The sequence below is a fragment of the Pelobates fuscus genome, chromosome 6 (genome assembly GCF_036172605.1).
Source record: "Pelobates fuscus isolate aPelFus1 chromosome 6, aPelFus1.pri, whole genome shotgun sequence".
In the NCBI taxonomy this organism is placed as follows: Eukaryota; Metazoa; Chordata; class Amphibia; order Anura; family Pelobatidae; genus Pelobates; species Pelobates fuscus.
In genome coordinates, this window is record NC_086322.1 from 83,242,473 (window position 1) to 83,268,634 (window position 26,162).

The following is a 26,162-nucleotide window of genomic DNA, read 5'->3' on the forward strand; positions in this document are numbered from 1 at the left end:
TTATACATTAATCAAGTATTCCATCCTAGCGAGGAAGGATTCTGAGTAACAGGCATTGCACTTTTCTTGGAAAACAGAATTGTTCTGCCATGCCCAATGTAAGCTACGGAGGCTTGTCCGATGAATGTCTTACACATACGTTTACTTGGCTGACCTGAAGTCAACAGTACTTTCTCCAGTGGAAACAAAACAAACCAGAAGATGATTTTGACTTATTGTGCATCTCTCTACGTCAGTTTCTGGTGCTTCACTCCTTGGTGTCTTCCCTCCCTGAATCTGCATCATTTTCTGGTGTTGCAGCGGTTTGCATTTTTACAGTAATACCCTTCCCCTAGGTTTTGAAACTATTTTCAGCCAATAGCGTCAGTGTCAGGACTATTTAAGACCATGACTCAGTTTGCTTCTTGCCCTTTCGTGGTCTTTGTTACTCCATATTGCGTTCTGTTTATGATTGGTGATATTGTGGTTTTTGACTTGGCTCTTTTCCTCGTTTATTCTTATCTAATTTCTCCCTGACTGGCATGCTCATCGACCTTTTGTTCTGCATCCTTGATCCTGGAGTAACTTGGACTACTCTCTATTGCTCTCTTAAGCGCAGCCACTCATAAGACCAGTGAAAGTTTTTCTTGTACTGTTTGCCCTGGGTTTGCGTACTGGGATATAATCACCTTAACACTTATTACTGAATGCTGGAAAGCTTCATTGGGATGAATCCAGAAATCTGGTTATAAAGATATTTAAATAGCCAACATATACTACCATATGTCACCAAGGCTACACATGGTGGTAGTGTGTTCTGTCATTACTAATTAATTAAAGACAAACATATGTATCTATTAACATATTAAATAATATGTAATACCCTATAGAAAGTTAGCTTACAGGGTTTAAAAAAATCTTGTTTTACCTCTGTTGGTTGCTCTACTGGCTGCGGTATCACTAGTTGATTGTGGTGTTGGAGTACAGTCTTCAAGTAGTCTAGGACGGTCTGGCAGGGCACTAAGAGAAACAGAATAAACTTTGAATAAATCAGTTTTAAGCAGAAACATTTGTCTTGGGTCTTTTATAAACCATTTAAAGAAAGCTCTTGCAAAGACATGAGTGGGGTTTTTGGGAGGAGGTGTATGAGGCATAGGAGATGCACAGTTATGAAGGGAGATACAAGTGGGTAAGATTTGTGACAGAAGTGTAGTGAGGTAGATGTGGAGAAAGACAAAGAGTTTGATAATAGATAGACATACAGGTGGGTTGTGTAAAGACACAAATGATGGAGAATGGTGAATATATACATTGAGGAAGAATGAGAGAGACATAGAGTCAAAAGTAAATGGGGGAGTACGAAAGATAAAAAAATAAAAACATTTGTACCTTATAAATACACCCCTCATTCTCACACAGGCAGATTTCAAATACATCCCTCATTCACACACACCCTGATCATAGAAACATAGAATGTGACGGCAGATAAGAACCATTCGGTCCATCTAGTCTGCCCAATATTTCAAAATACTTTTTTTAATTAGTCCCTGGCCTTATCTTAAGTCTGGGATAGCCTTATGCCTATCCCACGCATGCTTAAACTAAATGCTTGATATGAACTATTTTTCCCACAGACCAATTTACTTATAAGCTTCTAAAGGTTAATGCTATCTAATGGAAAGGTTCCACTGAGATTTGAACTTGGATCGCTGGATTCAGAGTCCAGAGTGCTAACCATTACACCATGGAACCACTGATCTGTATTTGTAATACACTCTTTATTTACACAAGCTTACAGGCAACACACATTCACACTCACACATCTCACAAGTGCACACCCATATTCACACACTGCTCAAAAATACTCCTACGTTGTTTACACATAGACAGGCAACATAACTATAGCCCACCATTCATACACAAACTCTCACACTTTTACATATTAGCCTTCATACATCAACACCCGCTTGTATTCTCACACACACTCCATGAAAATACACCCCTGCGCTCACAGGTACTTAACATAAATACACCCTTACATTCATACGTTACCAATTTAATAGAAATACACCCCTGCTTTCACACACATCTTTTCTACTCAATTGTAAAACATTTAAGCTACATACAAATCAATCCCTCCATCCCTCTGACCGTAAATAAATTATACTTTAGGATTGGCATACATCAGCATTACACACACAGATACACACCTACTATGACATATAGATTGACAATATGTAATCACATTGAAATTCTTCATTGCATCACAACATCACAGCAGCTGTACTGCAGACAAAAGTACATTCCTCTATTCACATGAACTTTAACTGCATTCAACTACATACTCATCCAAAGGAACATAATATTCTTATTTGAAAGTAATATTTAACATTTCCCACCTCACCTCTTTTTATATAAATCCCAACCCTGTCATTTAAGCTCCACCTCCCCTCTCAGTTATATACATAAATTCATTCTGTCACCTAACCCCTACCTCACAGCCCATTTATATTATATGGACCCTGCCACTTAGCCCCCACCTTGTCACCTAATCTTCCATTTACATACACATCCGCACAGTTACCCAGTCACCTAACCTTGGCTCCCCATTGTCTTCCCGTTCCATCCCACTGGTGTACATACTTTGTTTGATAATTCTTGGTGTACATACTTTGTTTGATAATTCACGGTTGGTTATTGTTGGAGTTGTTGGAATTACAGGGCCTGTAATTTCATAGTCATCCCATCTAACTGCAACCCATAAACCAATGTAGGTTCCAAAGCCTTATACTCCAACCCTGTATGTGAAGTACAGTTACTCATCATATTGTAACAATTATCCTTATTGTTTCTACTGTATACAATTCTTGTCAAATAAACATATTTAAAGAGCAGTAAATATTTGTTCATGGGATGTGAATTATCCCACCTGGAGGTGCCTTTAAAGGGACACTATAGTCACCTGAACAACTTCAGCTTAATGAGGTTGTTTAGGTGAGTGCTACAGCTACCCGGAGCCTTTTTCTTGTAAGCACTGTATTTTCTGAGAAAATGCAGTGTTTACATTGGAAGCTTGGAACACCTCTTGTTGCAGTCAATCAGACGGCCACCAGAGGGACTTCCGAGTTCAGAGGCCCTAAAAAGGCCTCTCGTCCGATGCATTCTGGGTGAATGCATCAGACGGGCTATCAGCACACAAAGCACTGTGAACGCGCTTTGTGTGCTGACAGCCTGTCAGCACTGCTGTGGGCGTGGCTTCAGCTGACAGCTGAAGCCCGAACCCACAGGGATGCTGTCTGGCCACAATAGTGGTTGAAGGGAGGGGGGGGACGGACCTACTCTCCTCCCCCCCCCCCCGGCCCCCACCCCTGAGCGGTGAGTGGGGGCCCTAAAAATAAGGGTGGCACATACTGCCCCCCCGACCCCCACCCCTGTGCGGCGGGTGGGGGCACTAAAATTATCAATAAGGGGGGACCTATTGTCCCCCCCCCGGCCCCCACCCCTGTGCGGTGGGTGGGGGCCTTAAAATAAAAAATAAGGGGGGGACATACTGCCCCCCCCCGGCCCCCACCCCTGTGCGGCGGGTGGGGGCCCTAAAATTCACAATAAGGGGGGGGGGGCCTACTGCCCCCCCCCCCGGCCCCCACCCCTGAGCGGTGGGTGGGGGCCCTAAAATTCACAATAAGGGGGGGGACCTACTGCCCCCCCCCCCCGGCCCCCACCCCTGAGCGGTGGGTGGGGGCCCTAAAATTCACAATAGGGGGGGGACCTACTGTCCCCCCCCGGCCCCCACCCCTGAGCGGTGGGTGGGGGCCATAAAATTATCAATAGGGGGGGACCTATTGTCCCCCCCCGGCCCCCACCCCTGAGCGGTGGGTGGGGGCCCTAAATACAAAGGGGGTGGGGACCCTAGTTAACCCTCTCCCCCCCCCCCCCCCCCAAAAAAAAAAACTTATCTCCCTACCTACCCCCTCACCCTAAAAATAATGAGGGGGGACCCTTTAACTAAAAACCTGTAAAGAAAAAAAAAATAAGATAAAAACAACTTACCATTCGATGTTTTCTTTCTTCTAAAATCTTCTTTCTTCAGCCCCAAAAAAGGCCAAATAAAAATCCATAATAACCGACGCAATAAAAAAAAAAAAAAAAAAACCCGAGCGCAAAAAAAATAATCCATCTTCACCCATGGAGGGCTCCGCGCAGACTGAGCTCCGCAGGGCGGGGGAAGGCTTATAAAGCCTTGCCCCGCCCTGCAATTAGGCTAAGAACACTCTGATTGGTGGGTTTAAGCCAATCAGAGTGCTCTTTGTCATTTTACAAGCGTGGGAAAGTTCTTTGGAATTTTCCCACGCTTGTAAAATGACACAGAGCAATGTGATTGGATGGCTTGAAATCCATCCAATCACAGTGCTCTTTGTCATTTTACAAGCGTGGGAAAGTTCTTTGGAATTTTCCCACGCTTGTAAAATGACACAGAGCACTGTGATTGGATGGATTTCAAGCCATCCAATCACATTGCTCTGTGTCATTTTACAAGCGTGGGAAAATTCCAAAGAACTTTCCCACGCTTGTAAAATGACAAAGAGCACTGTGATTGGATGGCTTGAAATCCATCCAATCACAGTGCTCTTTGTCATTTTACAAGCGTGGGAAAATTCCAAAGAACTTTCCCACGCTTGTAAAATGACACAGAGCACGGTGATTGGATGGCTTGAAATCCATCCAATCACAGTGCTCTTTGTCATTTTACAAGCGTGGGAAAATTCCAAAGAACTTTCCCACGCTTGTAAAATGACACAGAGCACTGTGATTGGATGGCTTGAAATCCATCCAATCACAGTGCTCTGTGTCATTTTACAAGCGTGGGAAAATTCCAAAGAACTTTCCCACGCTTGTAAAATGACAAAGAGCACTCTGATTGGCTTAAACCCACCAATCAGAGTGTTCTTAGCCTAATTGCAGGGCGGGGCAAGGCTTTATAAGCCTTCCCCCGCCCTGCGGAGCTCAGTCTGCGCGGAGCCCTCCATGGGTGAAGATGGATTATTTTTTTTTGCGCTCGTTTTTTTTTTTTTTTTTTTTTAATTGCGTCGGTTATTATGGATTTTTATTTGGCCTTTTTTGGGGCTGAAGAAAGAAGATTTTAGAAGAAAGAAAACATCGAATGGTAAGTTGATTTTATCTCATTTTTTTTACAGGTTTTTAGTTAATGGTCCCCCCTCATTATTTTTAGGGTGAGGGGGGTAGGTAGAGAGATATTTTTTTTTGGGGGGGGGGAGGGTTAACTAGGGTCCCCCCCCTTTGTATTTAGGGCCCCCACCCACCGCTCAGGGGTGGGGGCCGGGGGGGGACAATAGGTCCCCCCCCCTTATTGATAATTTTAGGGCCCCCACCCGCCGCTCAGGGGTGGGGGCCGGGGGGGGGACAGTAGGTCCCCCCCCCTTATTGATAATTTTAGGGCCCCCACCCGCCGCTCAGGGGTGGGGGCCGGGGGGGGGGACAGTAGGTCCCCCCCCCTTATTGATAATTTTAGGGCCCCCACCCGCCGCACAGGGGTGGGGGCCAGGGGGGGGCAGTAGGTCCCCCCCCTTATTGATCATTTTAGGGCCCCCACCCGCCGCTCAGGGGTGGGGGCCGGGGGGGGGGACAGTAGGTCCCCCCCCTATTGATCATTTTAGGGCCCCCACCCGCCGCACAGGGGTGGGGGCCGGGGGGGGGACAGTAGGTCCCCCCCCCTTACTGATCATTTTAGGGCCCCCACCCGCCGCTCAGGGGTGGGGGCCGGGGGGGGGCAGTAGGTCCCCCCCCTCATTGATAATTGTAGGGCCCCCACCCGCCGCTCAGGGGTGGGGGCCGGGGGGGGACAGTAGGTCCCCCCCTCATTGATAATTTTAGGGCCCCCACCCGCCGCACAGGGGTGGGGGCCGGGGGGGGGACAGTAGGTCCCCCCCCCCTCATTGATAATTTTAGGGCCCCCACCCGCCGCACAGGGGTGGGGTCCGGGGGGGGACAGTAGGTCCCCCCCTCATTGATAATTTTAGGGCCCCCACCCGCCGCACAGGGGTGGGGGCCGGGGGGGGGACAGTAGGTCCCCCCCTCATTGATAATTTTAGGGCCCCCACCCGCCGCACAGGGCGGGTGGGGGCCCTAAATTATTATTGATAATTTTAGAAAGCGAGCTGAGCTGTCAGTCAGACAGCTCAGCTCGCGAACGCGCATTCCGCGCACATGCGCGGTAAAGCGCTCAGGTTCTTCATAGGGCGGCATTCAATGCCGCTCTATGAAGAACGCGATTGGTCCAGCGCGAAGCCGTCCCATTGGGCCCCGCGATTTCGTCATTTTGACGAAAAAGGGGGCGCAGCCTAGCGGGGAGCTCGGCGCTGGAACGGAGGTAAGTTTTTAATATAAAAACACCGATTTTTTTTTTTTAATGAATGAAAGTTCATATAAAAGCAAGAAGGAAGGCTGGGGGACCTGTCTTTCTTGCTTTTATATGGTGACTATAGAGTCCCTTTAATACACGTCATATAAATATGACATAGCAGTATTTGGTGGAATTATATATATATATTATATATTGGGCAAGTTTAGCAAATATATAATCAAGACAGCAATGGTCAATATAGTTAAATATCTTGTACATCAAGTTAGGAAACCACCGGTATAAAAGCATAAAATATAAGTTAAAGGAACACTACAGAATCAGGAACATAAACATGTATTCCTGACCCTATAGTGTGAAAAACACTATTAAGGTTCCCAGCCCTCCCTTAACCCCCTTAAATAGTGTTAAACTCACCTTTCTTCCAGCGCCTCATGGGCCTACAGGTGCTATCCCTGCCCCTGATTTACAGCCTTGGTTGACAACATCAGAATTGACGATCTCAGCCAATCCAATGCTTTCCCATAGGAAATTCTGATGACACCCAGGCCAATCAGCATCTCCTCATAAAGATGCATTGTATCAGTGCGTCTCTATGGGGAAAGTTCAATGTCTTATGTAGAGAATGGAGACGCTGAACACTGATGGTGCCCTTAGGCTGTAATGTAAACCCTGTCTTTTCTCAGAAAAGGCAGTGTTTACATATAAAATCCTTTAGTGAACGGATTATACTCACCAGAACAGCTACATAAAGCTGTAGATTTCTGGTGACTATAGTGTTCCCTTAAATGTGCATGTTCCTTTGTGTGCATGTGTAACTCTTTTCAAGCCTGCATACGTCTTAGAGCATGGCAGTGGTGTAGTAGCTTTATATGACATTATTAGTTAGATACTTAGTACCAGGTGGATTGCACATTTCACTGGGACTGTTCGTGATGGAAAATAGCACTATTCGTGCCAGGACAGTTGGATACCTGATTCACAGTGTTGTGAGTTGAGCTGAGATGCTGCAAGCATGTAAATCATCTATCTCTATTATGCACAGAGAGAGAGTTTTGTTGGAGAAGGTCTAGACAAAGGTGGATGTAAAGGCACACTATAGTCATCAGAACCACTACTGCTTAAATGGACCCTATAGGCACTAGAACAACTGTAGCTTAATGAAACAGTTTTGGAGTACAAATCATGCCCCTGCAGTCTCACTGCTCAATTATCTTTCATTTAGGAGTTAAATCACTTTGTTTACACAACATAGTCACACCTCCCTGTATGTGATCTGCACAGTTTCCTAAACACTTCCTGTAAAGAGAGATCTAATGTTTCAACTTCCTTTATTGCACAGTCTGTCTAATTTAAAAGTTCTTATCTCCTGCTCTGTTAATAGCCTTCTACACCATGCAAAAGTCTCCTTAGTGTGATTTAAGTTCAATTTACAGAGAGGGATATAAAAAACTTCTTAAGCAAGTTATGTTATAACTGCTATATGCAACAGAAAAAGGGAACCAGCTGATGATCTGAAATTAAAGAAATATATAAAACATAGTGTAAATCTATATAACCAAATAATATGCACTATAATTAGATGCACTCACAATATACTTGTATAATGTGTATATACTTTGGCTGATGTGAGATCATCGACTGGGGGTGACTCAAGGGAGGCTGATAATTTTTGCTTTTGGAGGAGTATAACTTTTGTGATCACTATTATATTATATTGTATTTTAGGTGAAAGTATATTTAGTATGATATAACTGCTGGGGGGGGGGGGAGGGGGGGGGGCTAGTGCCACTCCTAAATGGCCGTAAATTGAACAGTGAGACTTTAATGTAATGGTTCTGGTGTCTATAGTATGTACCTGCAGTCTTAGAACTGTTAAAGCTACCTGTAAAAGGCAGTTTTTGAATTGATGCCTGGTAACATATTTGGATGCAGTCACCCAGACAGCCAGTAGATGTGCTTCCTATTCGAGTGATGCATTCATCGCTCCTCATAGAGATGCATTTATTCAATGCAGCTCTTTGAGGAGATGCTGATTGGTGCAGCACAGCACTTTGCCTCTCTATGGTTTCCTATGGGAAACATTGAATTGGCAGAGATCATCAAGATTAATTATCTCAGCCATGGAGGCGGGGCCAGCTACACCAAGACCAACTCAAGGATGAATAAAAGGTAAGTAAGCTACTTTTTTAACTCCTTACTGAGGGGGGCAGGACACCTAATTAGGTAGTTCAGCACTATAGTGTTAGGAATACGTGTTTGAATTTCTAACACTATAGGGTTCCATTAAAGGAACACTATAGTCACCTAAATTACTTTAGCTAAATAAAGCAGTTTTAGTGTATAGATCATTCCCCTGCAATTTCACTGCCCAATTCACTGTCATTTAGGAGTTAAATCACTTTGTTTCTGTTTATGCAGCCCTAGCCACACCTCCCCTGGCTATGATTGACAGAGCCTGCATGAAAAAAAAACTGGTTTCACTTTCAAACAGATGTAATTTACCTTAAATAATTGTATCTCAATATCTAAATTGAACTTTAATCACATACAGGAGGCTCTTGCAGGGTCTAGCAAGCTATTAACATAGCAGGGGATAAGAAAATCTTAATTAAACAGAACTTGCAATAAAGAAAGCCTAAATATGGCTCTCTTTACAGGAAGTGTTTATGGAAGGCTGTGCAAGTCACATGCAGGGAGGTGTGACTAGGGTTCATAAACAAAGGGATTTAACTCCTAAATGGCAGAGGATTGAGCAGTGAGGCTGCAGGGGCATGTTCTACACACCAAAACTGCTTCATTAAGCTAAAGTTGTTCAGGTGACTATAGTGTCCCTTTAACCTTGCAACATAAATATTGCCATTTAAAAAAAAAAAAAAAAATTCTATATTTTACATGGATTTTGCAGGATTAAAAAAGACAGGGAAACTGCACCAAGAGTACTTCATTGAGATGACTTCGTCTGAATAACTATAGTGTCTCTTTAGTGCTGCAGTCCCATAAGTGCTGCAGTCCCATAAACACTCAACATTTTAAACTCTTATAAAAAGAGTGACAAAACAAAAATTTCAAAGCAAAGAAGATCATTATTTGGAATCTTTTCATCTTAAACATACAGCGCCCTCCTAAAGAGGAACACTTATGAGGCAAGTTTAGCCAATAACCCACAGGGATTGCACCAATTGTAACCTATTTCTTGATATGATGTAGGATAACGAAGGACATAATCAAAACAGCTTATTGATCCACAAAGAAATCTAGCTTTCATTTTGAAGTCAAGAAGCATTTTCTTCTCTTTTTAAGCAAGATTAGATATGTCAGTCTAGAGATTGTTTGCCTTCTTTTGAATCCATAAAAGTAAGAATGGTGTGTGAAAAGTTGAGCTCACTGAGCTTTATGTTCTTCTCACCTTAAACATCTATATCTTTATAGAGCTTGGAGACTTAACTGCTAGCTCCAACACATGTGAAGTACATATTGACCATATTCTGTATCCGGAGTCACCTCTTTTTGGAGAATACCTAGAGAGCAGTGGATAAACAGTCCTCTGCGCTTCCTTACTGTAGGTGAAGAGATCTGCCAACATGGACAACTTCCATTCACGGACCACACCTTTTTATGAGGACAATCTACCGTATATACTCGAGTATAAGCCGACCCGAATATAAGCCGAGGCCCCTAATTTTTCCCCAAAAAACTGGGAAAACTTATTGACTCGAGTATAAGACTAGGGTGGGAAATGCAGCAGCTACTGGTAAATTTCTAAATAAAATTAGATCCTAAAAAAAATATATTAATTGAATATTTATTTACAGTGTGTGTATAATGAATGCAGTGTGTGCGTATGAGTGCAGCGTGTGTGTATGAGTGCAGCGTGTGTGTATGAGTGCAGTGTGTGTATGAGTGCAGTGTGTGTATGAGTGCAGTGTGTGTATGAGTGCAGTGTGTGTATGAGTGCAGTGTGTGTGTGTATGAATGCAGTGTGTGTGTATGAGTGCAGTGTGTGTATGAATGCAGTGTATGAATGCAGTGTGTGCAGGGCCGGTGCAAGGATATTTGCCCCCCCCCCATATGTCCTGACCTCCCCTCCTCCTCCCTCAGTGGTCCTTACCTCCCCACCCCCGTGTTCCTTCACCCCCCTCCCCCAGTGGTCCTGACTCACCCCTCCCCTAGTGGTCCTTACTTCCCCCTCCCCTCCCCTAGTGGTCCTTACTTCCCCCTCCCCTACCCTAGTGGTCCTTATCCCCCCCTCCCCTCCCCTAGTGGTCCTTATCCCCCCTCCCTCCCCTAGTGGTCCTTATCCCCCCCCTCCCTCCCATAGTGGTCCTTATCCCCCCCCTCCCTCCCATAGTGGTCCTTATCCCCCTCCCTCCCATAGTGGTCCTTATCCCCCCCCTCCCTTCCTCCCATAGTGGTCCTTATCCCCCCCTCCCTCCCATAGTGTTCCTTTTCTCCCCCCTCCCTCCCATAGTGGTCCTTATCCCACCCCCCTCCCTCCGATAGTGGTCCTTATCCCCCCCTCCCTTCCATAGTGGTATAGTGGTCCTTATCCCCCCTCCCTCCCACATAGTGGTCCTTATCCCCCCCTCCCTCCCATAGTGGTCCTTATCCCCCCCTTCCCTCTCATAGTGGTCCTTATCCCCCCTCCCTCCCTCCCATAGTGGTCCTTATCCCCCCCTCCCTCCCATAGTGGTCCTTATCCCCCCCCTCCCTCCCATAGCGGTCCTTATACCCCCCTCCCTCCCTCCCATAGCGGTCCTTATACCCCCTCCCTCCCATAGTGGTCCTTATCCCACCCCCTCCCTCCAATAGTGGTCCTTATCCCACCCCCTCCCTCCAATAGTGGTCCTTATCCCCCCCCTCCCTCCCATAGCGGTCCTTATACCCCCCCCTCCCTCCCATAGCGGTCCTTATACCCCCCCTCCCTCCCATAGTGGTCCTTATCCCACCCCCTCCCTCCAATAGTGGTCCTTATACCCCCCCCTTCCCACAGTGGTCCTTATACCCCCTTTTTTAAAAAAAAAGTGGTCCAGTGGCAGTTCAGTGGGGGGGAGAGGGGGGCTGGCAGAGCTGTACTTACCTGTTCTGCAGCTCCTGTCAGCTCTCTCCTCCTCTGCGCCGTCCGTGCAGCTCCTTCTATCAGCTCACACTGTAAGTCTCGCGAGAGCCGCGGCTCTCGCGAGATTTACACTGGGAGCTGACCGAGGTGCTGAACGGACGGCGCGGAGGAGGAGAGAGCTGACAGGAGCTGCAGAACAGGTAAGTACAGCTCTGCCAGCCCTCCTCTCCCCCAGTCTGTATTATGGCAATGCAAATTGCCATAATACAGACCTTGACTCGAGTATAAGCCGAGTTGGGGTTTTTCAGCCCAAAAAATGGGCTGAAAAACTCGGCTTATACTCGAGTATATACGGTAATTACCAAAACAGCTTTAGCTTAATGGAGAGATCCAATTTTTAAACTTCTTTTAATGCAAAGTATGTTTAATTTAGAATCTATTATCTCCTGCTCTGTTAATAGCCTGCTACAACCTGCAGTTGCCTACTGTGTGTGATAAAAGTTAAATTAACAGAGCAGGAGATACGATCTTCTTAAGTAAACACAATGCACAGATTGAGAATGAAAATAGTTTTTATGCAGGGGAGGTGTGACTAAGGCTGCATAAACAGAAACAAAAGTGATTTAACTTCTTAGGGCATTAGCTACAGTTGTAATCAAACATTTTCAACCCCCAATAAAAATCAGGTTTATTGTCAAAATCTACAGACGTTCAGCTGGGGTATACAGTTGTAATCAAAATTATTTAACCCCCATTGAAAATATGTTTGCAATGAACAAGTCAAACAAAAGCAATTGAAATAGCTCAACACAAAAAATGCTTCCAGTAGTTTCCCCAAATTCAACTCAAACCCATAGCATGTGGAAGGCAAGATGGATTCATTGACATATCATGAAATCATAGGAGAAAATATCATGCCGTTTGTGAGGAAGCTGAAGCTTGGGCGTCCTTGGACCTTCCAACAAGACACTGATCCCAAGCAAACCTCAAATTCCACCATGGCTTGGTTGCAGAAGTCCTGGAAAATTCTACAGTGGTAACCTGACTTGAACCCTATAGAAAATCTCTGGTGGGATTTGAAGAAGGCGGTTGTAGCATGCAAACCCAATAATATTACTGAACTGGAGGCCATTGCTCATGAGCAATGGGCTAAGATTCCGCAGGAACACTGCTGGAACCTGGTGTCTGGCTATGCATCTTGTTTGCAGCAGGTCATAGCAGCAAAAGGCTACTAAGTACTAAATATGCTTGCCACGAAGGGGCTGAATAATTTTGAGGCTGGAGAAATTGTTATAAGTTACATTTTTAATTGAATTTGGGAAAACCACTTGAAGCATTCATTGCGTTGGGCTATTTTAATTGCTTTGTTTGATTTGTTCATTGCAAACAGCTGAAAGTCTGCAAATTTTTTACAAAAAACAAACAAACTGATTTTCAATGGGGGTTAAATAATTTTGATTTCAACTGTATACCCCAGCAGTTCCCAAACTGTGTGCCGATGGGCAAGATATTTTCCTGGTGCTCTGCTTATATGATCATTGCATCGGGAACTGTGCCTCCCTCTTCCCTGCCGGCTCTGCAGGACCGGAGGGGAGATCAGAGATTTCCCTCACCGGCCAGTTGGCAGTGTTATGCCGGCAGAGGAGGGAGGGAGAACCCGGGGGAGCTGTAACCTGCAGCTCCGCCAGGTTCTACTCTCCCGAGCTTGACACAACGGCGCCCCAAATCTTGCGAGAGTGAACTCTAGCAGCTCCTTAGGCTGCTAGAGTTCACTCTTACCACTGGGACCACCAGGGCTTTCACAGGTCTTGCAGGAAATGTCCCCCGTCCAAGGCAAAGGTAAGCAGGGAGGGGTATATCAAAATTATTTTATTTTTATTTTTTAAGTTTTTAAGTATATATGTATCTGCCCTTCTACCCCCAGACACCCACAATAACTCCCCCTATACACACACACCTTATCCCCCCTATACACACACACTGCTCCCCATACACACACACACACACTGCCCCCCATTCACACACAACTTCCCACCAAAACACACACACTGTACCCCTCACACAACCTGCCCCACACACACTGTAAACCTCACACACACTGTACCCCACAAACACACTGTACCCATCATGCACAAACTGCCCCACATACACACACACACACACTATATCCTTCACAAACACAATGCACCACTGTACACTCACTGCACCCCACACACACACACACTGCATCCCTCACAAGCACACTGTACCCCTCACGCACAAACTGCCCCACATACACACACTGCACCCCTCACAAACACAAAGCAACCCCTTATAGTCACTGCACCCCACACACACACACATATATATATATATATATATATATATATATATTGCACCCACACCTCACACACACTAGTGCCCGTATTCCCTACAGCACCTATCATGGCAGATCCCAGGTAAGTTGTCAAACTGTTCTTAAACAGTTTGACTACTTACTCTGAGAGGGCACTGCGGCACTACTGGCACCATAGCCACTACAAAGTGCTGTAGTGGTTATTGTGCCTGGATTGTTTCTTTAAATAATTTACCAGTGCCCCTCCCAAGATTAGGTTCTGGATCTGCACTTAAACGGCAAGCATTTCTGCAGTACAGGGGCCCAGTATATGCTGCTGCACTGTACATATATACAACCTAGGAAATTGTTTTAAATTAGGGCCCCTTGGAAAAATATTAAAATATTAAAGGCGCCTTGCACCTAAAGTTTGGGAACCACTCCTATACCCTAAGATTGCTTTATTAGGCTTAAGTTGTTTTGGTGTTTAGAGTGTCCATGTAATTTTGCCATCCCAATTTAATTGCTAAAGAGGATCCAAAGGATACTAGTTTGGGAACATTTTATTGTAAACCAGTTTTCAGTCTTTTTATTTGGAATAGACACTAACATTTGAAAACACACTTAGCATCATATTTGCCAGAATATGCAAGATTAAAATATGTTTGAAGGTCTAGCATTCCACTAACCACACCAAATGGATAACACACTAAAAATTCTCTCCATGAACGTTAAGGGTCTCAACAGCCCTCACAAACGCCGGCTGGCTGACAAGAAATGGCCAAATCCACGGCGGCTATAGTATGTCTACAAGAGACTCACTTTAGCATACGCAAACCACCAAGCTTTAGAGTAAAACAATACCCTCAGGCCTACCATGCCATGGCCAACACAAAATCCAAAGGGGTCTCGCTTTACTTCCATAGGGATTGGGCTTTTATGCCCTCCATACAATACATCAGTAAAGACGGCAGGCTGCTCATATTGGTGGGCTCCCTCAATGGCCTCCAAATGACGATTGCCTCCCTGTACGCCCCGAACGACACACAGAAGGACTTCTTAACTAAGGCGTTTCGTAAACTAGATCAATACCAGTCAGGGCACACCATTGTCTGTGGAGACTTTAATTGCACCCCTGACCCGCACGTTGACACACAGAGGGCCCATAATCGACCTCCGAAACAACCATCACTATCTATTGGCCGACACTTAGCGAATCTCTTGCACTCTTCAGAACGTTATGATGTATGGCGCAACCTCTATCCGAGTGCAAGGGACTATTCATATTACTCCCCTGTCCACATGACCTATTCTAGAATAGATCTATGCCTTTTTGACAGAAGCACACTCCCGCATGCCGTTGACATGCACATTGGCCCCATCACATGGTCCGACCATGCCCCCCTGATAATAACGATGAAAATTCCACACCCAGCGAGAGGTCGGGGAGCATGGCGCCTCAACGAGGCCCTCCTGGAAACCCCTCGCCATTTCGAACATCTACGCGAGACCCTAGATGCATACTTTACAATTCACGAACGCTGCGAAACCACACTCGCTACACAATGGATAGCCCACAAGGTGGTTATGAGAGGGGAATTCATAAAGCTAGGTGCAAACACGAAGAGAGCAGCACACTCGATACAAACTAAAATCACTCAGGACATAGCAGACATTGAGGCTGACCATAAATCGAACCCATCCAAGCAAACACACAAGCGACTACAAACGCTCAGGACCAAACTCAGAGATTTGCAATTACAAACCACAGAAAAACATATGCGATATCTGAAACAAACTCACTACTCGCTAGGGAACAAAGCTGGTAAGCTTTTAGCTGGCCGCTTGAAACAAAAGTACCTACAAGCCAAGATCCCTTATCTTGTCTCTAGGCACGGAGACAAGCTTTATAACCCCCAGGACATAGTGAACTCATTAGCGGAATACTACGCCTCACTTTATCAACTCCACACAGACCCAGGGACTTACCAACCTTCTGAGGCCGGAATAGACTCCTTTTTGGAAAGGGTCACCCTCCCCTGTATATCCCAGGCCCTTAGTGCACAATTAACCAGTCCCTTCACTGAAGAAGAGCTCAAGACAGCCATAAAATCTCTCCCTAAACGCAAATCCCCGGGCCCAGATGGCCTCTCAAATTATTATTACATTAAATTCATGGATCAATTAGCCCCACACCTCTTACGACTGTTCAATTCTATCAAAGAATCTGGTGAAATGCCCCGAGAAATGCTAGAAGCTTTTATTGTTACTTTGCCAAAGCCTAACAAACCCCCCACACACTGTGCCAATTTGAGACCAATCTCGCTCCTCAATTCGGATACTAAATTATATGCCAAAATGTTGGCCACAAGGGTCAAAGCACTTTTCCCCACGCTCATCTCTGCTGAACAAGCAGGGTTTGTGCCAGGCAGACAGGTGGGGGATAACACCCGCCACTTCCTAAATCTTATTGACTGGGCAAACCACTCCTCTCAGCAAGGCCTGGTGCTGGCGTTGGACGCCGAAAAGGCGTTCTACCGCCTGCACTGGGGATATATGACACGAACTCTGACTAAGATGGGCCTCCCACGGGACTTTATTAATAGTATCCTGGCTCTATATCAGTGCCCGTCGGCAAGGGTCTTTAGCACCGGATTCCTGTCAGCACCCTTCACCATACGAAATGGCACCCGCCAGGGCTGCCCACTATCGCCACTAATCTTTATTTTATGCCTCGAACCCTTAACACGAATCATAAAAGATAGTACACTGATCCAAGGCCTGTCAACCCCGGGCGGCATACAGAAGTTGGCTTTATTTGCCGACGACATACTCATGTTCATAACGAACCCCGTCAGCTCCATCCCAGCCCTCCTAGACCTTCTCAGAGAGTACGGAAAAGTTTCGCTCTATAAGAACAACACCGCTAAGACACAAGCGTTACCAATCAACCTGCCACATCCAACACTGACGCACCTCACCTCCAAATACACCTTCGATTGGCGCAAATCGTCCCTCACGTATCTAGGGATTAAACTGACAAAAAACCACCAAGCCATACCAAAAGAGAACCACTTCACTGTCATACACAAACTAAGAGCGACCCTGGAAAAATGGGAGAATCTAGAGATCTCCTGGTTGGGCCGAGTAAATACAATTAAAATGATGGCTCTGCCCCATATCTTGTACCTCTTCCGCACGCTTCCAATATCACTCCCTACCAAACTGATCAAATTAATGCAATCGGTCATCAATGCACATGTCTGGAAACGAAAACCCCCGAGAGTAGCCCAGCGCAACCTTGGCTTCCCCTTCACCAAGGGGGGCCTGGGTCTGCCGGATATCAAAACCTACTATAGGGCCACGTCCTTAGCACAGGGTGTACATATCTTGAGACTCAAGGATAGCTCCCAAAAGCCACTGTGGCTAACATTGGAAGATGCCTGCCTACATCCACACAATACGTCCCGCATACTGTGGACCAGGGCCCCCGTTCAACATGATCTGGCGTATTTATCACATTGCTCCCGCTTCCTGATGAGCTCGTGGCGGGCGTGGAGCCACCTTATCGTGGACCCGCACCTGCTCTTCAGGGAAGCGCCACTTGAGGTCATGTCCATTTTTTCCCCTGACCTACCCACAGCGAACTGGACAGCAAAGGGCATACATAAAGTTAAGGACCTACTAGAAGGAGGCGAGATCCAACCGTTCCCTGATCTCCAGCGCACATTTTCCCTCCCACAAAGGGACATGTATCTCTATCTTAGGACAAAAAGCATTTTACTGCCCCAGACGAGCAGAACAAACGAACTGCCCAAAGACCTACCTCTGTTACCTGCTCAGGTCCTGTCTACTAAACTAGGGAAACCCCTGTCCATGTGCTACAATGCCCTACTAGAAGGTCAATCAGGTGAAACAAGATCATATATGACACAATGGGAGGGAGAGCTGGGCGTCCAGCTGACATTAGCACAATGGTATGAGGCGATGACAATCACAAAGAAGGCCTCCAAAAGCCTCTCGTTATGGGAGGCATATTGCAAAATAGCTATGAGATGGTACCTGGTACCGCACAAGTTGGCGCGTATTTACAAGGGTTCCTCCGGGCTATGCTGGCGGTGTGAGGGGGGTGCAGGTACCATGCTACATATGTTTTGGAAATGCCAGGCACTGAGTGCATTCTGGAAACAAATACAGAATCTTGTTGCGAACACGACCGGTCTTCTAATCCAACTGAGACCAGAACATTACCTGTTGCACATGGTGCCTGGGCTCCCACTGCATCCCCACAAGAAAGTGCTAGTAAACATACTCACCGTAGCAAAAATTCTTCTGGCCCAAAACTGGAAGAGCAAAGCGATACCCACCATGGTGGCAATCATAGAGAGAATGGATGTCATCAGCTCTTATGAACGTATGGCCAGCAGAGTTCAGGGTCAGGGGGCTAAATATGACAAAGAATGGTCAAGTTGGAACCTTACGCCATAGGCCCAGCAACCAATACAATGCCCCATGCATCAGGACACACTGGCCACTAACTGGATTTGTCAAACTGATATGCTAGTACCCGAAGACAAGCAAACAAAAAAAAAAAAAAAAAATTGTTAAGGTGGGCTACCTAGCATGTGCATGCATTGAGTAGTAAGGCTAGGGACTCCAAGTCTCCATTCCAAGTTAATCCCTCTCCCCCCCCATCCCCCTTCTTCTGTTCCTGTTCCCCCCCCAAAAAAATGGCCACCGCATCACCAATTGCACAAAGTCCGAGCCTCGGCAAGAGCAGATAGCTGTCAAGTTTTTGTTGGACTGCGTGTGCAGTAACCGTTTCCTGTTATATAACCTGTACCAAACGTATGACCGTAATGTCCGCATTGCCATATCTTGTAAAACCAGTGTAACCAAAACTGATTGTACTGTATGCTTATTCCTGATGTTGGCATAATAAAGATTATATATGAAAAAAAAAAAAAATATGTTTGAAAGTTGTTAATAGTACCAACATAACAATTACCCTTCTGAATTAACTGTGGCAATTAACCAACTATTTCTGAATGCTAAAAATTATTTTAGAAATGTTTCCTCTAGAGATTCATTTTGCTGTTACTTAAGTATATTTTCTATTTAAACTTTAGAAATAAAAAGTCAAATGAAGGATACATCAGACTTTTAAAGCGTACTTTGCATAGCTACATCTTTTGATCTATAACATTTTAATTCTGACAGGGATGGAATGTTGTGGGGTGCATGCACAAAAACGAAGGATTCATCTCTGAAGTAACCAGAGTGCATTTTAAGCATTGAATTTTGAGTATGTATGACATACATTTTGAATGAGAGCTAGGATCTCTATGGAACAGCAATAAGAGATTAAGATGTTGCTTCCCAATTGTGTTTTGATTTTTTTAGTTTTTTTTTAAGTGCACTCTCTCTATTACTTAAAGAGACACTCCATAAATCGATTTTTTTTTAAATCACTATTTAGTAGGTATAACTCTCATGAAAACATGCATTCATTTAATTCTTTTTTTTTTTTCATTGGGTGTATACAAAAACAGTTTGTAAAAGCTACATATTTCTTGTCTGCAGCCTTTGCAAGCCCTCCCATTCTAACCTAGACTTTCTGTGGCTGTCCAATCACAGACTTCCTAATGCAGCTCAATGAGAAGTCTTTGTAAGGCAGGTGTTCTGGGTAATTGTCTGCATCCTGAGTTTAGCCCCACTGAGCTAAACAATAGGGAGGGGAAAAAGTGGACAGTAAGGTGAGGTTTAAAAAAACAAAAACAAAAAAAAAAACAGAACAAACAAACAAAATAAGCTATGTGGAACAGAATGAGACAGAAGGAAATGCAGATTGGCTGGGAGGGGAAATCTATCTTCGCCTTGAATGCGCTCTGCCTGCAAGGAGAAGATTTTATCGTCTGTCGGCATTGTGCAGTGTGCGCTGACAACAGATATTTTATACACATAATTGACATTGCCAGGAACAGAGTCACATGCCAGTCATGTGTCTGGGGGTGCAACTAGCACCCAGTACACAATTACATATATCTGAGTATGTGCAGAGTTTCAAGCTGAAACAAGCACATACTGACTCCTACCACCATGACCACATCAAATCACCAACGTGGTTATATTGGTTGGAGTAAACCTAACCTAACCTAATTGCAGTAAATGGTGGAATTTGCAAATGGCTAAAGCAATATTGACTTTTTATGATTTGGTTTTGCATAAAAACAAAAATGCTAGTATTTTAATACAATTTGTAACAAGTAATTTATCATTTTTACTTTGGTACATTCAAAGGTATAGAACGTGTATTTGTCATATACGTATATGTATCGCAGAGGAGAGCTACGTACTATCTAATATCACCATTCACATTGAATCACTATTGTACATTACAGCTTCCATACATGCAGACCAGGAGTGAACAACAGCAGGTAACGGACATCTGATAAACTGCTTGGGACAACCCTTCTTGTTAACCTTTTCAAACATGTCGGGTGATCATATTTCTGCTCTGCTGGAGCTGTCCTTCATGGAAGTGAATCAAACACTGTGTGTGCACTGGGAACCTATTATTGTCAGGTTCATCAAACACTTACTTTATTTTCTTGGTGTAATATCAGTTTTCAAATGTGTGTATATTAAAGGACCACTAAAGTTACCCAAATCACCTGATCTCAGTGTAGTTGTCTACGTGTTTCTGTCATTTTAACCCTGCAGTGTAAAATAGCGCAGTTTTGTAGAAACTACAATGTTTACATTTTACGATTAAACACACATCTAAAGCAGAGCTGTCAAACATAGGGAGAGGCCTGCAGCAAATGCCCAGATGGACGTTCTGCAAAGGATGAGGCACAGCGTGCACTTTGTGTGGTGGCTACAAATGAATGAGGCATGTCCTGCTGCCCCCTGTGTGAGCTGTGCTGCCTCTCTCTCCCCAGTGCCTATAGCTGCAGAGGGAAAGGTGCAGGGGGCGCCTGCGCGGTCATACAGCCATGCAGCTGCCTTCCCAGACACAGAGTCAGGATGCTGCACCCTCTGGTCCAGCCTTTCAGTTTCAGGGCCGAAGCTAACTTAAGTTTGCCGCCCCCCTAACAGTACCAGACTCTGATGGCTCCTGGCCAAACTGCTGCTTGGCTAGGAGCATAGAATAGCTGGGAGTCCATTCAACTTCAACCAACAGCAACTGCTGCAACTCACCCGAATGACAAGTTTACAGAAAGACAGCCTTTAACCCCCTCATTAATGTACCCCATATAAAATGTAACCTATTTACATACTAACACCTCACAAGGTCACATAACCTCCTTATAGACCTCACATAGTCCCCTCATTAATACACCAGGACTGACTGTGCCATTAGGATGTGGATGCATTTATAAGCATTTGGATGTGTTTGTGGCACTTTCCCCCATGTGCATTAGTCTCCAGAGCTTCTCTACGATATTAACCAAAGGGCAAAATCTAGGGCAAAACATTCACACCCTTCAAACTTATATTTAATGCAGGGCTTGACAAATTTGCTTGGAATCTTGGAACCAGCAAATAAAAGTTAGGAGCCAGGTTTTTCAATTGCAAAAATAAAATTTTTAAAGGGACACTATAGTCACCAGAACCACTACAGCTTAATGTGGTTGTTCTCGTGTCTATAATCTGTCCCTGCACACTTTTCATTGTAAACCCTGCCTTTTCAGAGAAATGCAGTATTTACATTGTTGCCTTGCAACACTTCTAGTGACAGTCACTCAGATGGCCTCTGGAGTGCATCCTGGGTCAGTGCTGCACTGCACAGTACCTATGTATAGCGTCTCCACGCTCTGCATCAATGCATCTCTATGAGGAGATGCTTATTGGCGCAGCATGGCATTTTGACACACATGCGCAATAGCCTCTCAATGCTTTCCTATGGGAAAGCATTGGATTGGCTGAGATCATCAACATTGATGATAGCAGTCATGGAGGCAGGGCCAGCTGCAGAGAGATCAGTACAGCGTGGGAGAAAAAGGTGAATAAAAACCCCTGTCCCATGTGATTGAAGCGGGGCCATAACCCCATAGCATTAGGGGACCACCATGTTGTGGTCAGGCAGGATAGCAGGGCGGCGGCCGTCCGCCCTACTCACCGCCCGGGTAGGCTTGACTAGGCCTCGGTCACAGAGCTCCATTTTCTCCCCAAAAGTGGCCCGGAATCAGGTTGCTGACCGATCTCCAGATTTAGCACCTCACAGTGCGGTTGTCTGCTGTGTGTCAGCGCCAGAAATTGCATTTTTGAACCAAATTGCAGGAAAATAGCAGGAGCTGTAGTGTCATGCGTCTGCTCCGCTTGGCGGTCCGGCCCCGCCCCCCGAGTTATGTATTTTGATGTAGTTTTTGTAACAGTTTTTGGACTAAGAGATGTTTCCTGTACCTGGAGATAATTGGCTTACCACACCAACTTAAGCCAATTATCTCCAGGATAGAGGAGAAGATAGACCGGCTGCACAGCCTAAATCTGTGGAACTGTTTTGGGCATGAAAGCCATGCTTGCAGTCGGTCAAATATGACTTCCAGCTATCTTCCGAACCATTGGATCAATTTTCGTATGATTTTTGAATATGTTTGTTCACTGATTATGCTAGTTCAGAAACTATGGAAATTGCATGAATAGTTTTGAAGTTATGAATATTGTGTAAAACTGTATATTTTCTTTCTGTGATAATTAAGTTAGTCCATTGTGTTAAGTAATTATATCACAGGCAGAGGGGAGGGCTTGTGTGCCTTACTGGGAGTGAATGTACTGTACTGTGTTGATTGGCTGTTGTAACCCTGTGTACCACAAGGTCCACGTGGGTGGTAACCTTGTGGGAAAACCTGTATAAAAGAAAGTCCTGTGTGCTCATTAAACCTGTTCCTGCTTAACCCTCAATACGTAGCCTCGTCTCGTTACTGTAGGGAACAGCTATATTCATGCTGGGGATTGCTATACTTTGTATACTCCCCTGAGCTCTAATCACTTAGCACGTCTAAGAGCTGTTCCTGATACGCTCTCCTGGAGGAGAGGTCTCTCCCACACGGTCCTGGAGGACAGAGGCTGATCCAGGGTGGAAGGAAGACAGTGAGACTCCAGTAAAGCTACGGCGGTTGTGGAGTCTGTGGTGGTTGTGGTGTCTGGTGCAGTGCTTATGGTCCTCGGCGTCAGCTAGGAAGCGTCCGTCAACGGAGGTGCCCAGTCGGGGTGCCAGGTTATCCGTTACAGTGTCACTGTATGCCTATCATTTGTTTTTGACTGAGTGACTTCACAATTCCAAAAACTGAAAAAGTCAAAGACTGAACTCCTTGTTTTTCCACCCTCTAAAGCTACATCTTTACCCATTTCCCTTAAGGTCAACAGAGTTATACTAATCTCTACCACAGGGCACATTACCTTGGTGTGCTTTTAAACTCAGACCTTCACCATTCACATAAACTCTATCACTAATTCCTGCTTTCACCTTAAAAAAATGTATCGCATTTGCCCCTTTCTCATTCAAGATATAGCTGACATGCTTGTCCATGCTCTTGCTTCCCGCCTTGATTATTATAACTCTTTGCTTGTTGCAATCTACAGTCCATAATAAAACGCCTCCACTTTATGTCTAGGAATTTTCCCACCTCGCCCTTCTGACTCGACACTGGCTTCCGCTTTCTTTTAGAATTCTGTTCAAAGTGCTTTCAGTGCTTACTTACAAAGCTCTCTATACCCACGCACCTTCTTACATCTCCACCCTCACAAATGGAAATGCTGCAGCTCGGCCTCTTCACTGAGCTGGCAACTTGTTACTGACCTCGGCTACTCAACTGTAGGACTTCTCCAGGGTACCCTTCTTTATGTAATGCCCTCCTGTGGGACATTTTACTCTCCCCATCTCTGCAGCCCTCCAGAAATATCCATAAAACACACTTCTTTAGAGAAGAATATCAGTTCTCCCCTTAACTCCCCAGCTCCTACAACCTTCCTATGCCATCTCCCCCCTACTGTCCTCCCTCCTCCCAAACTCCCATCCTCAGGTACATTCAAAGGAGTTGATTATTTGCCTCTTACCCCTTTAGATTGTAAGCTGTTTGGGCAAGGCCCTCATCACCTACTGTTCCAGTATGTCACACATGTTTTTTTAGAATTGATTGTTCATCTTGTTTCCTATTCAGCTCTGCAGAATATGTTGGCGCAAATAATAATTTTAGTTTAAAACAAAGTTGTGTGTGTCATTAGAACTACGCTGTAATGGGAGCACAGCGGGCAGAAAAATGATAAATTTCCCACTCCAATGGGGCAATAGAAGAGAAAATTAACTACTGCCAGTGACCTTTAACCTGAGTTAACATCCATTAGCGGGTTTCACTGGATTGAAAGCGTGATCTCCACATATGGATTTAATTCTAGCTGCAGAAATTTAACAAGAAACTCCACTTTTACTGTTACAATGTTCTATACTCTACCCTCTCAGTGGCATTTATGCATACATCTACAATTTATAAGAGTCTATAAAACAAAAAAGGCTAAAAACCTGTTAGATTTTCACTTAAATTCTGTGTTTCAACCTCCAGTATTTTACAGTCACTTGCCAACACATGAGCAACTTTGCATTGATGACAAATAACGCTAGCCTAAATATGACAAAAAAATACACTATTTTGGGATTTTAGGACTAAAGTTTATCTCTCATGTTCTATTAAAAATACCAATGATGCCTAACCTCATACACCCTCCCACTTCGCCCTACTCCCCCCTCTTTTTTATTTTCTCTTCTTCTCTCCTTTCTTTTCTCTCTTTTCCTCTCCTTCCCTCCCCTCCATTCTACCTTCCCCTCCCCTTCCCCCCACCCCCCAGACCTCCCCCTCACGGCCCACACAGAGACAACCACCAATCACCAGACAGGATCCACACCACCACGACCTGTACACCGACCACGCCACCCACCAAAACCACACCAACAATCCCAACCCACCAACACAACCATGACACATTCCGCAAACCCACCACATCCACACCCCAACCAACTAACCACCCCGGACCTCCTCCCACACGCTTTCCCTGACAATGGAAACACGTGACGGAAAGCAACAGAACGAAAGTACCCTCCATAACGGGAACGGGTACGACAAACTCACTAACTTCTCTTCAGTCTGAATATAAACTATAAGAATTTGTACGCTGCAACTATGCAGCCTTATGAAGGCTTTTGCACAAGCCATGTTTTTACTTACCTTTACGCTTTCTGCCATTACAAAATAAAGAATTAAAAAAAAAAAAAAAATACCAATGATGGTTCTCATACTCATATATACTGCCCCTTCCAAAAAAAGGATTTGTTCTTTACAGCTCATTTACTTCTAAATTAATTTCATGTTAACAGAACACCAATAGTGTATGAACACATAGTGTATGAATCAGTTACTGATTTTAGCTCTTAACAAGTTGATTTAGCAATATTATTGGTAAATTTTATGTTTGTCATCTTATGATATCTTAAAATTTCAGAATAAAATGCAATTTACAGGAAATATTGACCAATTATCTCACTAACTCAGGGCCGGCCCGTAGATACCATAGATACCGGTGGGGCGACGGGTCCAGGAGGCACACTGACAGGGACAGCATCATCTAAAACAGGAGTTCCTAACTCGTGGCAGCAGTGCAGCTGCATCGCACGGGTTGGGAATCTGTGTAAAGATTAAGAGCGTGACCGGGCCCCTTCTATCTGCATGGAGTGCTGGAAGGAAGCTCACACTCCCCGAGACCAAGCCACGCAGGAGGAGGGAGCCGCGAGAATGGGGCCAAACCAGGAGAGCAGGTCCCCAACTCCCACCAGCCACAGATAGCAGAAAGTAAGAAACTGCTGGGTGGCTTAATTTTAAAATGTGTGTATGTGTGTAGTGTGTTTATCTGTGTGCTTGTATGTGTGTAATGTGGGCATAGTGTGTGTAGCTGTGTGTAGTGTGTATCTGTGTGTGTATGCGTATGTGTATCTGTCCGTGTGTAGTGTGTGTATCTGCATGTGTGTCAGTGTGTGTATGTTTGTACATCTGTGTATCTGCAGGTTTATCAGTCTGTGTATATCTGTATGTATGTCAATATCTGCATGTGTGTCAGTGTGTGTATGTTTGTACATCTGTGTATCTGCAGGTTTATCAGTGTGTGTATATCTGTATGTATGTCAATATCTGCATATGTGTCAGTGTTTGATACATATACTGACACACAAGCAGATGCACAGACACACATACAGTTGCACAGACACACTGATACACATGCAAATATACAGACACACAGATACAAACACTGACACGTGCATTTACACAGACACAGAATATAGGTAAGTGTATTGGCTGCAGTGCACACACAGACACACGTTACATCCCCAGCACACACACAGACATACGCTACATACCCAGCACACACACAGATATACT

The 26,162-nt window shown here is 44.9% G+C and overlaps 1 protein-coding gene and 1 non-coding gene across 2 annotated transcripts in view; both read right to left on the minus strand.

The window, feature by feature from the left end:
* BEND4 (BEN domain containing 4) overlaps window positions 1-26,162 on the minus strand; it is an 87,667-nt gene that overhangs the window by 37,886 nt on the left and 23,619 nt on the right. Inside the window, exon 3 of the mRNA XM_063457913.1 lies at window positions 908-999. Within this exon, the coding sequence (XP_063313983.1) occupies window positions 908-999 (92 nt within the window). The remainder of the gene's footprint in view (window positions 1-907; window positions 1,000-26,162) is intronic.
* Window positions 1,660-1,731, minus strand: TRNAQ-CUG (transfer RNA glutamine (anticodon CUG)). The gene has a single exon. It is a non-coding gene; the product is annotated as a tRNA-Gln (tRNA).